This window comes from Ictidomys tridecemlineatus, chromosome Y (genome assembly GCF_052094955.1).
Source record: "Ictidomys tridecemlineatus isolate mIctTri1 chromosome Y, mIctTri1.hap1, whole genome shotgun sequence".
Taxonomy (NCBI): Eukaryota; Metazoa; Chordata; class Mammalia; order Rodentia; family Sciuridae; genus Ictidomys; species Ictidomys tridecemlineatus.
Window position 1 is genome coordinate 2,874,122 of NC_135494.1, and position 13,566 is coordinate 2,887,687.

The 13,566-nt window shown below is 41.2% G+C and overlaps 1 protein-coding gene across 1 annotated transcript in view; it reads left to right on the forward strand.

Moving 5' to 3' along the window:
* The first annotated feature begins 670 nt into the window (after positions 1 to 670).
* The window catches only part of LOC144371992 (uncharacterized), an 82,150-nt gene continuing 69,254 nt past the window's right edge, over positions 671 to 13,566 (forward strand). Inside the window, exons 1-3 of the mRNA XM_078035368.1 lie at positions 671 to 1,397; positions 12,721 to 12,847; positions 13,019 to 13,079. Of these exons, the coding sequence (XP_077891494.1) occupies positions 1,395 to 1,397; positions 12,721 to 12,847; positions 13,019 to 13,079 (191 nt within the window). The 5' untranslated portion in view covers positions 671 to 1,394. The remainder of the gene's footprint in view (positions 1,398 to 12,720; positions 12,848 to 13,018; positions 13,080 to 13,566) is intronic.

Below are 13,566 nucleotides of genomic sequence, written 5' to 3' on the forward strand. Positions count from 1 at the left end.
ATTATTCTTTTACAATAAATACTGACTCCTACATACAATTTCCCCTATTTATGACAATGATTTCCCTTTCTAGAAAATCTCACAGCCCTTGTCAGCACCTAAACACAGAGTAAGGACTGGTTTCGTTGTCTCCCTGGTGTAGCTGCACTGGTCAAAGTTCCTTTCCTGCTTTCAATCAACACCTTTTCTTTTTGATTTTAGGGCAAACAGGTGAGCAGACTTGTGGGATCAGCAGAGTCAGGTCTGTACATAAGAATTGATAATAGTAGAAGGTAGACTATCTACATTGAGCACAAGGCGCCCATTTTATTTCCGCTGCACATTGCTGTTTGAGAGGGTTGCCTGCCTCCCCACACCCCACCCCTTTCTCTGCTGGGGATGGAACACTGAGCCACAGTCCCAACCCCAAATGTTTCCTGTTATAGCTCAGGCTGCCTCCTCAAAGACCCGAGGCCAGGAGGTAATGAGAATTACTAAAATAATTTTCAAACTGTTTTCATTACTAGATATCATATATATGTGGGGTATATATGATAGCTTTAAAGAGTGTTTAAAAAATATGGAGACAGTGTCTTTCTAATTTGCCTGAGGTATATATATATATATATATAGAATAAACCCAGTGGGGTTTGACCTGGACCACTGAGCTACATCCCCATACTTTTCATTTTATTTTAGGAGAGGGTCTCTCGGGGCTGGGGTTGTACCTCAGTGGTAGAATGCCTGCCTCACACACATGAGGCACTGGGTTCGATCCTTAGCACCACATAAAAAGAAAGAAATAGAGAATGTATTATCTACAACTTAAAAAAAAATAAAATAAAAAGAGAGGGTCCCACTCTTTGCAGACGCTGACCTGACCTTGGGCTCCTCTAGCTTTAATCTCCCAGAGAAGCTGTGCTTTGTTTTTGTGTTGAGGTTAAACCCAGGGCCTCCTCATGCTGGGAAAGCACTCTATGGCTGAAGCCTAGCTCAGCGCCAGGTGTCCCCTCTGTACCAGAGGCTAAGCCAAGGCTTCCCACCTGGATTAGTCCCCAGCACAGCTGAAAAGCTCAACCTGAAAAGGGCTGGAGCCAGGAATATGTCACTCTACCCAATTTCAGCCAGTGATTGGATGATGCGGGCTGTCAGTCACGATGCAGAGGCGGGCCTGGAGGCCCTCCATCCCGGATGCTGGGGGAACTGCCCAATCAGTGCGCAGAGGGAGAGGAAGGGCGGGCTTCCGCAATATCGCGGGTTTTTCTTCCTCAGCGACTTGGCCTTTCATCCTTCAAGCCAAGGGTTTTCTGCTCCAGGGACTCAGGTGACTCTGCGCTGCCTGTGTCCCCCGTCACCCCCATCTCAGGTGCCTCGAGGTTCCTCGAGAGGATGCCAGGTCACCACAGAAGGCAAAAATGGTGAGTTTGCGACCAAAGCTGAAGGCACGCGGCACAACCTGCCTTGGGGCCCGGTGCCCTGGTGAGCTGGGGAGCGCAGCGGAGTCGTGGCCCTGTCCCTTGGCCTCGTGGGGTGAACTGGGTTTGGGGTTTTTGAAGGGAGCTGCTGAGCGTGGCAGATTGCACGCTGGCGGTTGGCCCTAGAACCTGTTCCCTGGTTTCCTGGGTTTGGAAGGGCGGCTCAGGTCCCTGGTGTCCCCTTTGCTCCCTACTGGTGGCCCGACCCACTGTTCCCAACGTGGAGGAAGCAGGGCCACAAATGCACCTTCCTCCTCCCAGGGGAGCTCCTCCGGAGGCTGCTGTAGGTCCCCCAAATTGCAGGCGCCTCCTGCCTCTAAAACCCACCTTCCCTCCACCTCACAGCTCGGCCAGACGTCCGTTCTTCCCACTCGGTCCAAATGCACACCGTCCGCTAATTGTCACTTTTCATCTAGTGAAATATTGGGGAGAATAGTTCTTTTCTTTTAATTGGGGACCCAAACTCGGGGAGCTTTATCAGCCACATCCCCAGCCTCCACTTTTACTGAATTCTGAGATCTGCACCCACTTGGTGTGGAAGCTGGTCTCCAACCTGTGATCCTTCTGTTACCGCTGTTTACCAGTGACGAGTCCTTGCTTCCCCGAATGCTGAAGTATATCACCAGAGAAGCACGTTGAGGCAAGTGTGGAGGGGAAAGTAGAAGGTTTATTAAAGGACAGCAGAAAAGACTTCTCCCCGCAGGAAGAAGGGGACCCAAGAGGTGGAATCCCTGTAAGGGGGAGGTCTTCCCTCTTTTATAGCTAAAGTCTTCTTTCCGCTTTCCCCACACTTTGTTTCTCATTATGATGCAGTGATAGAATGCAGGTGGGAAGGTCCAAAAGGTGGGAGATTGGTGGGCTGGAGGAGTAATCTGGGCAGAAAGGACCTGGGGTGGCTTTTGGATTATGATTAACAGTTCCTTAGACTGGATTCCTGCCTTGGGGACATTAACATTTCAATTGCTGCTCTGGTTTCCTGGACTCCATTCTCTATAATGGCCTCTGTTTTATTTATCTTACATAATATTAGACCCAATTTGCCTAACTATCTATCTGTAAATCTGGCTTCACTTCTGCTTCAGCCTTTAAAGTTCCTGCGATTACTGGGCTGTCTGGAGGGGGCAAAACTGTGACTTATGCAGTCAAGGGGAGAAATAAAGAATGTCCACACACTTCTTCCCCTTTCAATGCTCTATTCACTCAAATTACTCAATACAGTTTAACTGTATAGTTTTTTTTATTATTTTTTAAAGAGAGAGTGAGAGAGAGGAGAGAGAGAGAGAGAATTTTTAATATTCATTTTTTAGTTCTCGGCGGACACAACATCTTTGTTGGTATGTGGTGCTGAGGTTCGAACCCGGGCTGCACGCATGCCAGGCAAGCGCGCTACCGCTTGAGCCACATCCCCAGCCCTAACTGTATAGGTTCTTAATCAAGAAAACAACAATCCTTAATGCTAGGCATTGCCATAGACATAATCAATTCACAGCAAACAATTCTAGGTTAATTAATTCACAGCAAACAATTCTAGATTCATTCTAAGCACTGGGAAACAGTTAATCATGATAAGCTAATGACAGACATTCCCTCTGCATGCTAAGTTCAAATATCTTATGTCTGAGGCTTTGAATCCAGCAGATGCACACTCACTCAGACCTCGGTGACCAGGTCTGGAACCAAGGCAGGCTTTTCCTGGTGTGGAGCAGAGGACCCTTTGAGGAGGGGGTCCTAGGGAGGAATTGCAGCTTTCACCAAGGTCCAGAGGAGACAGTAGAGTTTGAGAGCAGTGAGGATCATACAGAGACTCAGGAAAGATGCCAAGTGATGGGATATCAGATTCTCATCAGGCTCTTCAGGTCAAATGCATCCTTTTTTCTGTTGGCTAAATTCCTGTTCATCAGCTCTATTATTTATACTAAATTTGGGGGCTTTTGATCACACTTTCAGTCCTTATCAGCTATCACCCTATTTCTCAGTGACATCCTTTACCCTGGGGTCAACTCCACCCCGATCTTTACTCTCTTTATCAGGGTGAGGGGAAGGAACTTGTTTGAGGCCTTTCTGGAGGGATCTGTGGATGTGCCTGGTGAAACTGCAGGTCTTTTAAATGGAGTTGCTTGGGCTCAGGCCTAAGGCCATTCTAACAAGGCCTGTGCCACTGTCCCTGGTAAGAAGAACACTTTTGAAAGCATTTGTTTTCTATTTGTGAATATTATACTTGAGGGGAAAGAATAATCACTTAATAGTTCCCTGTGTTTGTTCAAAATAATTACTTTAAAAGGAAAAAAGCATTTGTTTATAGAACCTAGGGATATTGAATCTTGGATTATTTTCCAAGCCCCCCTGCCCCAATTTGACATAGATCATTTATTTACTTAAATTTGTTTTTCATTAGTTATACATGGCATTATAATGCATTTTGACACAGTACACATAAATGGAGTGTAACTGCTCCTTTTTCTGGTTGTACTTGATGTGGATTCACACCAGTCCTGTAGTCATATTTCTACATAGGATAATAGTGTTTGATTCATTCTTCTGTTCTTAATCCCCAACTCTTTAAATTTGATTTTCAGATGGGGTCTGGCTATGTTGCCCAGCCTGGCCTGTAAGTCCTGACCCTCATGCTTCAGTTTCTCAAGCTGTTGACATTAAAGGCTTTGGCAATCCCAGCTATGGAAAATAGTTCATTTTGATTTAAATATTAATGACCATACTCAGGAACATGGATTCAAGTGACCCTAAATGATGTATGTGTCCCACCCTGAAAGACAAGGATTAAACCCAGGGGCACTTAATCACTGAGCCACAATCAGTTCTTTTTAGATTGTATTTTGAGACATGATCTCATCAAGTTCCTTATGGTCTCACTAACTTGCTGAGGCTGACTTTGAATTTAGCAATCCTCCTACCTTTTCCTCTAAACCTACTGGGATTACAGTCATGTGGCACAGTGCCTGGCCTACATGAACTTATATAAAAGAAACTGTGTATCACTACATTAACCAATTGCATTGGTAGGATCATCAGATTGGTGGGCTACAGAAAGAAAGGAAGGAAGAAAAAAAAATCTCTTCTGACTGTTCTTATTACATTCTTACTTTGGTAGACGGTGGGGACTAGATGTCTGGTAAGGGTAGTGATATATTCTGAGAAATTTAATAGTTTTGAGAATTGTGGTCTGATACAGAAATTAAGATAATTGGCTATTAAAGGGCTTAAGATAGCCCAAGATACTTTCTGCTCTCCATACAGAATCCTGCCTTTCCACCCTCATGGTGGTCTGGTTAGCCAAGTCAAGTACTCTGAAGGTTCTTTGATGTAGTTGCAACTGTATAGAGAACTTGAGTTTCCAGCTATAAAAGCCTTGTGCTTCTCCTTTTATCTTCCTTAGGTGTAGACACCATGTCAGATTTTTTGGGCAGAGGTTCCCTTTGGACACCTCACAGGGTCCTATATCCTCAGCCACTGTCCTCTCCTGGAGCTGCCCCAAGGTGCCCACAGCTGCCCTGGTCCCTGCAGGGTGAACAGAACTTCAGGCCCTGGGTCAGCTCATCCTAGAGGACAGCCCGAGGTGTGGGGTACAGCCTCTCAGGGAAGCTGCTGGGGGCTCTGGGCTGAGGAATCTCTTGGAACAGCCCTCATCTAGACAGCTACTTCCTTGGGACCTTGTTTTTCCAAAGCTGTTCCCATTTCCTGGAGAGAGGTGGCCAGTCATCCTGTGGATACTGGTGCTGAGGGGCCAGGTCACCAGTGATTCCTGCCCTTTTAGTCTCACAGTGTGAAGGAGCAAAACCTCTCCCAGAGCATAAGCAACACCCACCCCAGTGCAGAGCTGTGCAAACCTGAAAAGCCTCGTAGACTGGAGTCATGGTCTAGGTCCCTGGGAGGGTGATTCTAGAGGCTTTCAGGAAGCAAGACCAGGAGAGGTTATGTCCCAGATGTCAGGGACCTTCCCTGCCCCTTGAGCCTGACACACGTGTGCTCCCTCAGCACCAAAGCTTTCTGTGTATCACTTTGCAATGATCTGCTCACATTTTGAGGCCCAGGTCTATTTTTTTCAGAGCCAAATGGGAAGGACTATTATTAAATAGGCAAGAAAGAAGTGGATTTTAAAAAGTCTAGTTACATTTCCATTGTGAAAACAATTACAGCCAGGTACAGTGGTGCACACCTGTGATCCTTGCTGTTCCAGAAGCTGAGGCAGTAGGATTGCAAACATGAGGACAGCCTTAGCGACTTAGCCAGGCCTTATGTCTGGGGATGTGACTCATCAGTAAAGTTCCTCTGGGTTTAATCTCTGATCCCAAACCAAAGAAAAAAAACAGAACAGTAAAACAATCAAACAAACAACAACAACAAAAAATAAATGCATCTAATTTATCTTTTGCTACCCCTGAGTATGCATAGAAATTTGTTAGATTTGATCTTGTCTTTTCAATGATTTCCAATTGAAATCCATGTCCTAGATTCCAGAATGCCACTTAAGATACAGAGAAACTCTGTCTATCATTATTGCTGCAGGAAATGAATTCATTTCTACAAAAACTGTGGTGGATAAACTTATGAATTTGATTTTATGTAAATTAGTTACAGTCGTTGACAAGCTCATGAATATGACAGGAATGACAGTAGTGTTGTTGTCTGGACTTGACAGGTTTATGTTATCTGTGTGGTTTTTGGTATCAGGAATGGAACACCGAGGTGCTTAGCCACTGGGCCACATCCTTGGCCCCTTTTAGATTCTTCCTTTTGAGTCAGGGTCTTTCTACATTATCTTGGGCCTCAGACCCCTGAACCACTGGGGTTACAGGTGTGCACCATCACACCCATCTTCATTGGAAGTTTTAAGGACAATTTTGGCAATACCTAAAATACCCAACTGTGATCATTTTAAAAGCACTGAATACTTTATCAGTGAAATAATAAATGACACCTGTTTTCTGAAAAGGAGAGATATATATGTCTCAGTAAGGGTGCTGATCCTCTCACAGGCACTCCCACCATGTCACCTGATTGCTGTTCCCTCCTAATTACCTCCTCCTAGGGCTACCCATTTGGGAGCTGGCCTTTTAGCTCATGAAACTTGGGAGTAACATAAATGCCCTCTCTATTCTCTCTGTCCTGTACAATATTTTCACTGGTCTTAGATACTATTTTCATTTTAGATGTAGTTTTTCTAAGTTCACCCCAAAAATCACAATAATCCATGACCTGAATTTCACATAATTTACTGAAATGCTCTTTGTTTTTTCAAAGAGTGTAGATCATAGGAAAGTTCAGTCTCCTTTGTAAGAAAGTGTGTTGTCTTTTTATTGATTTTTTTGGTTGCCTCTCATTGTGTATCTTTTGTATTATAATCTTTTTTATCACTCATTACATATATTTTCAGGGTTGTTTTTTTTTTTTTTTTTTTTTGTGTGTGTGTGTGTGTGTGTACATGGACTGTTGAGGATTGAACCGAGGGCTATCAAGTTCTTACTACTGAGCTACTCTCCACCCCAAGAAAATTAGTATTGTAGACTGGGGTTTACTTATTTGCTGATGTATTGAGTGCTGGGATTGAAGCCAGGGACTTGATCATGCTTATGTTGTCCTAAAAAAAAAAAAAAAGAATTTCAATGTGTGAGCAGCATTTTGGAGGTGAGCTGGTGTTTTAGTGGGATATAAACCTAGAGGCACTTGACAACTGAGGACGTCCTCAGCCCTTCCTATTTATTATGTACCTATTTATTTTTATTTTATATAGTTGTATAGGGGCAGAATACCTTATTTTTGTTAATTTATCTGTTGTGCTAAGGATCATTCTGGATGTCTTGCTAAATTGCTGATAGAGCCTCCAACTTGCCTATTCCATGCGTTGACCTCCCTAGTGGCTGAAATTACAGGTACACACCACCACACCAGCAGTTGGAATAACTTTTAAAGATTTATCATCCAGGGGTTGTGATTTTGACTCAGAGAAAAAGCGCTCACCTAGCATGCGTGAAGCATTGAGTTCGATCCTCAGAACCACATAAATATTAAATAAAAAAATTGTGCCCACCTAGAACTAAAGAATTAATATACATTAAAAACTAAATTTTATCCTCCAGTTTCTTTCCAATGGAAATAGTATTGAAAATTAGTTTCCTTGCTTTTGTCCACAGTTTTGAAATTTGTAACTATGACTTTTCTTCTTTGCTTTATTTTTTGCATTATTATTTGTGAAAGGTATTCATTATGTAATATTGTTTCTTATGTTTATATTTGTTAAAGTTTATGGCATGGTAGTTCATTCACTTCCTTATTAAATCAATTTTGTTTTTCAGAGCAATTTTAGACTTATAGTTTGTTAGTCAATGTTCTCTAGAGGAACAGCATCAACACGAAGTGTGATTATAAAAGGGGACTTATTAGATTGGCCTACTTGACCCGAAGCTGGATGTCCACAGTGGCCATCTGCAGGGTGGAGAGCTTGAGAAGTAGTAGCTGCAGAGTCCAAGAGGCTGAAGCCTCAAAACAAGAGGGATCAGTGGTGATGCCCTAGTTCAGACCAAAGGTTTTGGAAACTCCCTGGAGAAACAGGAGAGTCCACTTTGGGAGAGTGAAGAAGGCAGAGTCTGAAATCATCATGCCATTGCAGCAGCCATTAGAGAAATAAGGCCTTTCTCTGCTGCTGCTTCCTCCTTCTTCCAACTTTTGTTTCACCTAAGACACCGTCCTATTGGATGGTGCTGCCTATACCTAAGGAGGCTCTCTAGTTTGGTTCTCTGTTCCACATGCCAATCATTTGTAGACACACCCTCATGGACACACCCAGAGGCCTCTTAATCACAGGTATCTTTTAGTCCATTGCGGTTGACAGTTCAAATGAGCCATTACATACAGTATCAAACACCCTTCTCTACACTGTTCTCAATATTTTGCATTGATGTTGGATGCTTGTTAGTTACTGAATCAGTATCCTACATTGGATTAAGAGAGTGGATGAAGCAACACTTTATCATCAGCTGAAATCCATCCTTTACCTTAGGGTTCCTCCTCTGTGTGGTGTTATTTTGTGTATCACATACTCTACATAATAATGTCATACAGAAGAGTATCAGTGCATCTATAATGTTGTCTCTTCTGGAATGTTCTTGACTTGGAATCTTACTGCACTTGGCCTTTCAGACTGGCTTCTCTCACTTTCCAGTCTGCCTTTAAGGATGCTGTATCTTTCCAGGCTGAAGAGTTCACTTTCTGGGTGATGTTCTTTGGTGTGGTTCAACTGCAGCTCGTCTATTCAGCATTAAAAGGTGCATCTTTCTTGCTTTTAGCTTTGGGCAGTTCTGGATATGGCTGCTGTAGTCATTGCTGAGAAGTTTTCTGTGCATAATTTCCACCTCATTTGAATAGACACCTTGGAGTGTGGTGAATTAATTGTAGAGTGTACCATCTTTATTTTGTAAGAGCGTGACTGTCTTCCAGAGAGAGTGTTCTTCTCTCCATTCACATGAGCAAGGGAAGGGTTCTTGCTGATTCATGTTTTCACTGTCTTTTGGAGCTTTTGGTGTTTGGCATTTCACCTCTCCAGTTGAGTATCTGGTGGCACCTCATTGTTCATTTTGAAGTTTCCTAATTATATGCAGGTGAACATCTTCTCACACACGTATTAACTGTGCCTATTTATTGAATGAGTGTCTTTCCAAATCTTTTTCCCACTTACAAGTTGGTTGCTTACTTTTTTTTACTGAGTATTCTTCATGTATGTTGAATACCAACCCAGTGTCACTATGTGTTGTGACAACATTTTGTTCAGTTCTCCAGCATGTCTTCTCATTCTCTCAAGTGCATCTTTTGAAAAACACAAACTTCATTTTGATCAAGTTCTATTTACAAGTTTTTCACTCACAGTTTATGTGTTTGATGTTGCATATGAAGCTGTCATACCAGCTCAGATTTCTCTGTAAGTACTTCTTTGTTATTTTAGTGAAGTTTGGAGTTTTGCATTAGACACTACAATGTATAGGCAATTTTTTGGTGCCAACAAGTGAACCCTGGGCCTCCTATGTGCCAGGCAGGTGCTTTGCTAGAGCTGCAGTCCCAGCTGTGTGTGCTACTTTGAGACTGAGGCTCCACTGGGAGCTCTGTGACATTTGTGAAATGAGAATGTTTTCTTTCTCTACATGTTAATTCATGTCCAGTGCTTTGGCAACATTGTCAAAGAGAGTATATTTTCCATTAATTTTCTTTTGTTCCTTTGTCAAATATCAGTGGAATGTTTTTATACTGTGCTAAATACCACTGTGTCTTGATGATTGTAGATTTTTAGTAGCTGTTAACCTCAGGTAGTGTTCATCCTGTGAACTGAGTGTTCATTACTGTGTTTGTTGTTCAGATCTTTTGTTACTGAAAACATAACTTAAAATATTTTTATTGGGATTATATTGAATCAATAAATAAAATTGGTAAGAATTGATGGTAACTAGGCTTCCCATCTGTGAACATAAAAGTATCTCCAAATATTTTCCATGTCTGTAATATTTTTATTAGAAGTTAGCAGTTTTTGTCATACAGATTTTTGTTAGATTTATATATGAGTATTTCTCTTTTATTGGTTCTGTATAAGTGGTGTGTGTTTGTTTTTCTTTTCATTTTGGTGCTGGGTGTTGGACTCAGGGCTGCTCTACCATTGAGCTACATTCCCAAAACTTTTAATTTTTTGTTTAGAAACAGAGTCTTGCTAAATTGCCCTGGCTGGACTCAAACCTTGGATCATCCTGCCTTGGCCCCCTGATTGGCAAGGACCAGAGGCATGGCATCCATGCCCAGCTTCCTGTGGTCAATAGTATAATAATTGTCCTATTTATTAACACGACAACACTGATGTCACATCATTGTTTTTCATGATTCTTCAGTAGATTCTAGTAGCATAGAGCATCATGCTGTCTCTCTATGAAGACGTTGTGTTTTTTTGAGCTTGAGTGTTTTTTCATTATTCTTGATTTTTTTAACTATTGATATAATCAATATTTATTATTTAGCTTTTTGTTGTTATGGATAATGTTAATTGGTTTTTTAATTCTGAATCAGCCTTGCATGTGTGCAGTGTTCCTGGGCCCTGCAGAGGCTGATGTGAGTGGATCTGGGCAACTTGGCTTGACTTCCCACAGTAGTATGCTGGTCCCTGGAAAATTTTAACTGAGTTTTAAATGTGGCATCAGTCTTACAGAGCTGTAATAATTTCCTCTTGGCTGTGTTCATAATTCTTTTTATTTATTTTTGGATTCAATAAAGTATTGTTTGATGAGGAATTTTGCATTCATGATCATGAGAGTCTTTCATAGTTTTCTTTTCTATTTAATACTTTTATTTATCTATCTAATTTTGATAATATGGTGAAATATGCCATATAAAGAATTAGAAGGGGAGCTGGGGTTCTGACTCAGTTGTTGAGAACTTGCCTAGCATGTCCAAGATCCTGGGTTCAGTCCTCAGCACCACATAAATAAATAGGATACAGCTATTGTGTTCAACGACAACTAAAAAATAAATATAAAAATAAAGAATTAGGAAGTTTTAACTCAACTTCTGTTGTCTGGAAATAACAGTAGAAAATTGGTGGCAGGTCTTAAGTGTCTCATGGAAGCCTGTTTGACATGTCTTGCCTTTCTTTCTTTCTTTCTTTTTTTTTTTTTTTTGAGGGGGGTGGGTTAATTATATGTTTTTTTAAATTTTTGAAATGTGTTTTAGACTTTCACAGTTAAATGTATAATAAATGATATTTTTCTGCAGAATAGTGGGATGAAGTATTCTTTGCAACTTAGATTTCAGTTTCCCTAGACCATCATTGTGATCTGTCTCCAAGACACCTACTGTCATTCATAATTTTTCCATGCCATGAAGAACAGCCCACGAAAGGCTTTCTCTTGGGCTTCTACTAGCCTCTGTTGATACTGTCGTGCTTCAAATGTCATGTGTTTTAAGGCCTTGAGCATGGTTCTTTGTGAGTGGCAGTTGTGTTCTGGTAGGTGGTCCTTTGGGCTGTTCCACACTGTGCAGAAATTATAGCCTGCTTAGAGACCCACATGGAGTGGCCTGCTTCACAAGCAGTCAGCGTGGGATAGTTCAGGATTCTGGGCTGCAAACCTGCTGCTTTAACACACCCTGGAAGTGCTTGTGCCTGAGGTTTCCTTGCACCAGCTGTGCTACAAGAATGAAGAATCTCTTTCATGACAGACAAACATTGTACATGTGGCCTATCTTGAACAAAGTGTCCTTGATCAGAATGGTGGTATGTGTCTTAACTGTACATGATCTGAGTGAGACATATGCTGTTCAGAAGAGATTGAGAATCATTGCACATTCATGGTTGCCATGAGGTTTGGGAAAGGATTTTTTTCTGTCTGTTAAGAAAACTATTTTTCAAACCGAAATACTTTTGTAAGGCTATTGTTTGGAGAAGGTGACATCTTGGGGTCATTGAGTTCTTTCTGAGACACATGCCATCTTTTGACACACCCCATTCTGCTTTGACATTAACCACCAGAAATTATTATATTGTTGCTTTTATTAATCATTGTGTTTGATTACTAATTGAGTAAATTTGTTCTGGAGTAAAGCTCCTGCAAACTTCTAGTTGTCCTCAGTGTAATCACCCAAGTTGAGCTCAGTCCCCAGTGAACACATTGTGACAACCTGTGTAGAAGATTGTCTAACTGTTGTCTATGAGGGAAACTCTCTAGTGACTCCATACTCTGAGGGTGTGGGTTGGGGCTGATTCTAGGCACTTCTTTAAGAATGGAACAATTGACTTTCAGAAGGAAACAAATACCATGTTGTCTATATTAACTGTGTAGGCCCAGTGAGCCACTGTGGTTGGCAGGATCTCTCAAATGCTGAGTTTTGTGATCCCAGCAATTTCCTACTCAGTCAGCTTTCTTTTCTAAGGGTAAGTAATAAGGAGAGTGCTAATATTAGCTCTCTACTGCACAGGATGTTGGTAAGAAGGTGATAGAGATGCAATCAACAAAAAAGATAAGGGTGACCAGGGAGCCCCGCTTACTTCCTGTGAACTCACCAAAGGAAGGGTGTACAACACTCTACTATTTACCTTGTGTGGGGCCCAAATCTGGTGTTGGAGTGGCTGTGAAGAATTAAATGCACTGGAGATTTCAATGACCAAATCGTGGAATTAATCGAGAGGCTAGGGAATCATGTGAACATCATGCATGTTGAGTATAGATTTCTCATGCTGTAAAATCTTTCCTGTCTTCCACTACACATTTGTGGGATATTTTAGATCTCAGTGACCTTTGAGGATGTGGCTGTGAACTTCATGCAGGAGGAGTGGGATTTGCTGGATGCTTCCCAGAAGAACCTTTACAGAGATGTGATGCTGGAAGTCCTCAGAAACCTGGCATCTATAGGTAATAATTTGTGTATTTACTTAATTAGAGAATTTGTGTTTATTTTTTTTATTTTTGTAGTACATGAAAAGACAATCAGTTGGTGAATTAATGTAGCAAAAAATGCACCATGAATTTGGAAAAGCATTTCTAGCTCCTAGAAATTTATAATGTTTTGGTTTCACATTTTAGGAAACAAATGTGATGAGAAGAACATTGAAAATCAGATCAAAAATTCTGGGAGCAATCTAAGGTAATTGTACTCACAAGAGGAATCCTTGAGGGAATCTGGGGATGTCATATAATTTTTAAAACCAATGCAAGAAATTTGCACAACTTTAAATGTATTTATTCTTATAAGATTTTTTACCAGAAATATATACTTCACTGGAACTGGAGTTGTGGCTCAGTGGTAGAGAGCTTGCCTTGAATGCTTGAGGCACTGGGTTTTCTTCTCAGCACCACATTTAAATCAATAAAGTTTATTGTCCACTGAAATAAATTATATATATAGATATAGATATATAGATATTCAGTCTATTCAAAGTGCTTGACATGCCAAAAGTATTATGAAATTGCATATGTGAGTAGAACTATTTGGATAATGACCATAGGCAAGCTGTGTTGCAAAGCATTGTTTCCTCTCAATCTCTTTATTTTCTGGCAATTTGAACAAGTTTGAAAATCCTAGGCTTTACCTCATGTTGGAAGTAACGTTAACCTAGAACCTTAAATAAATA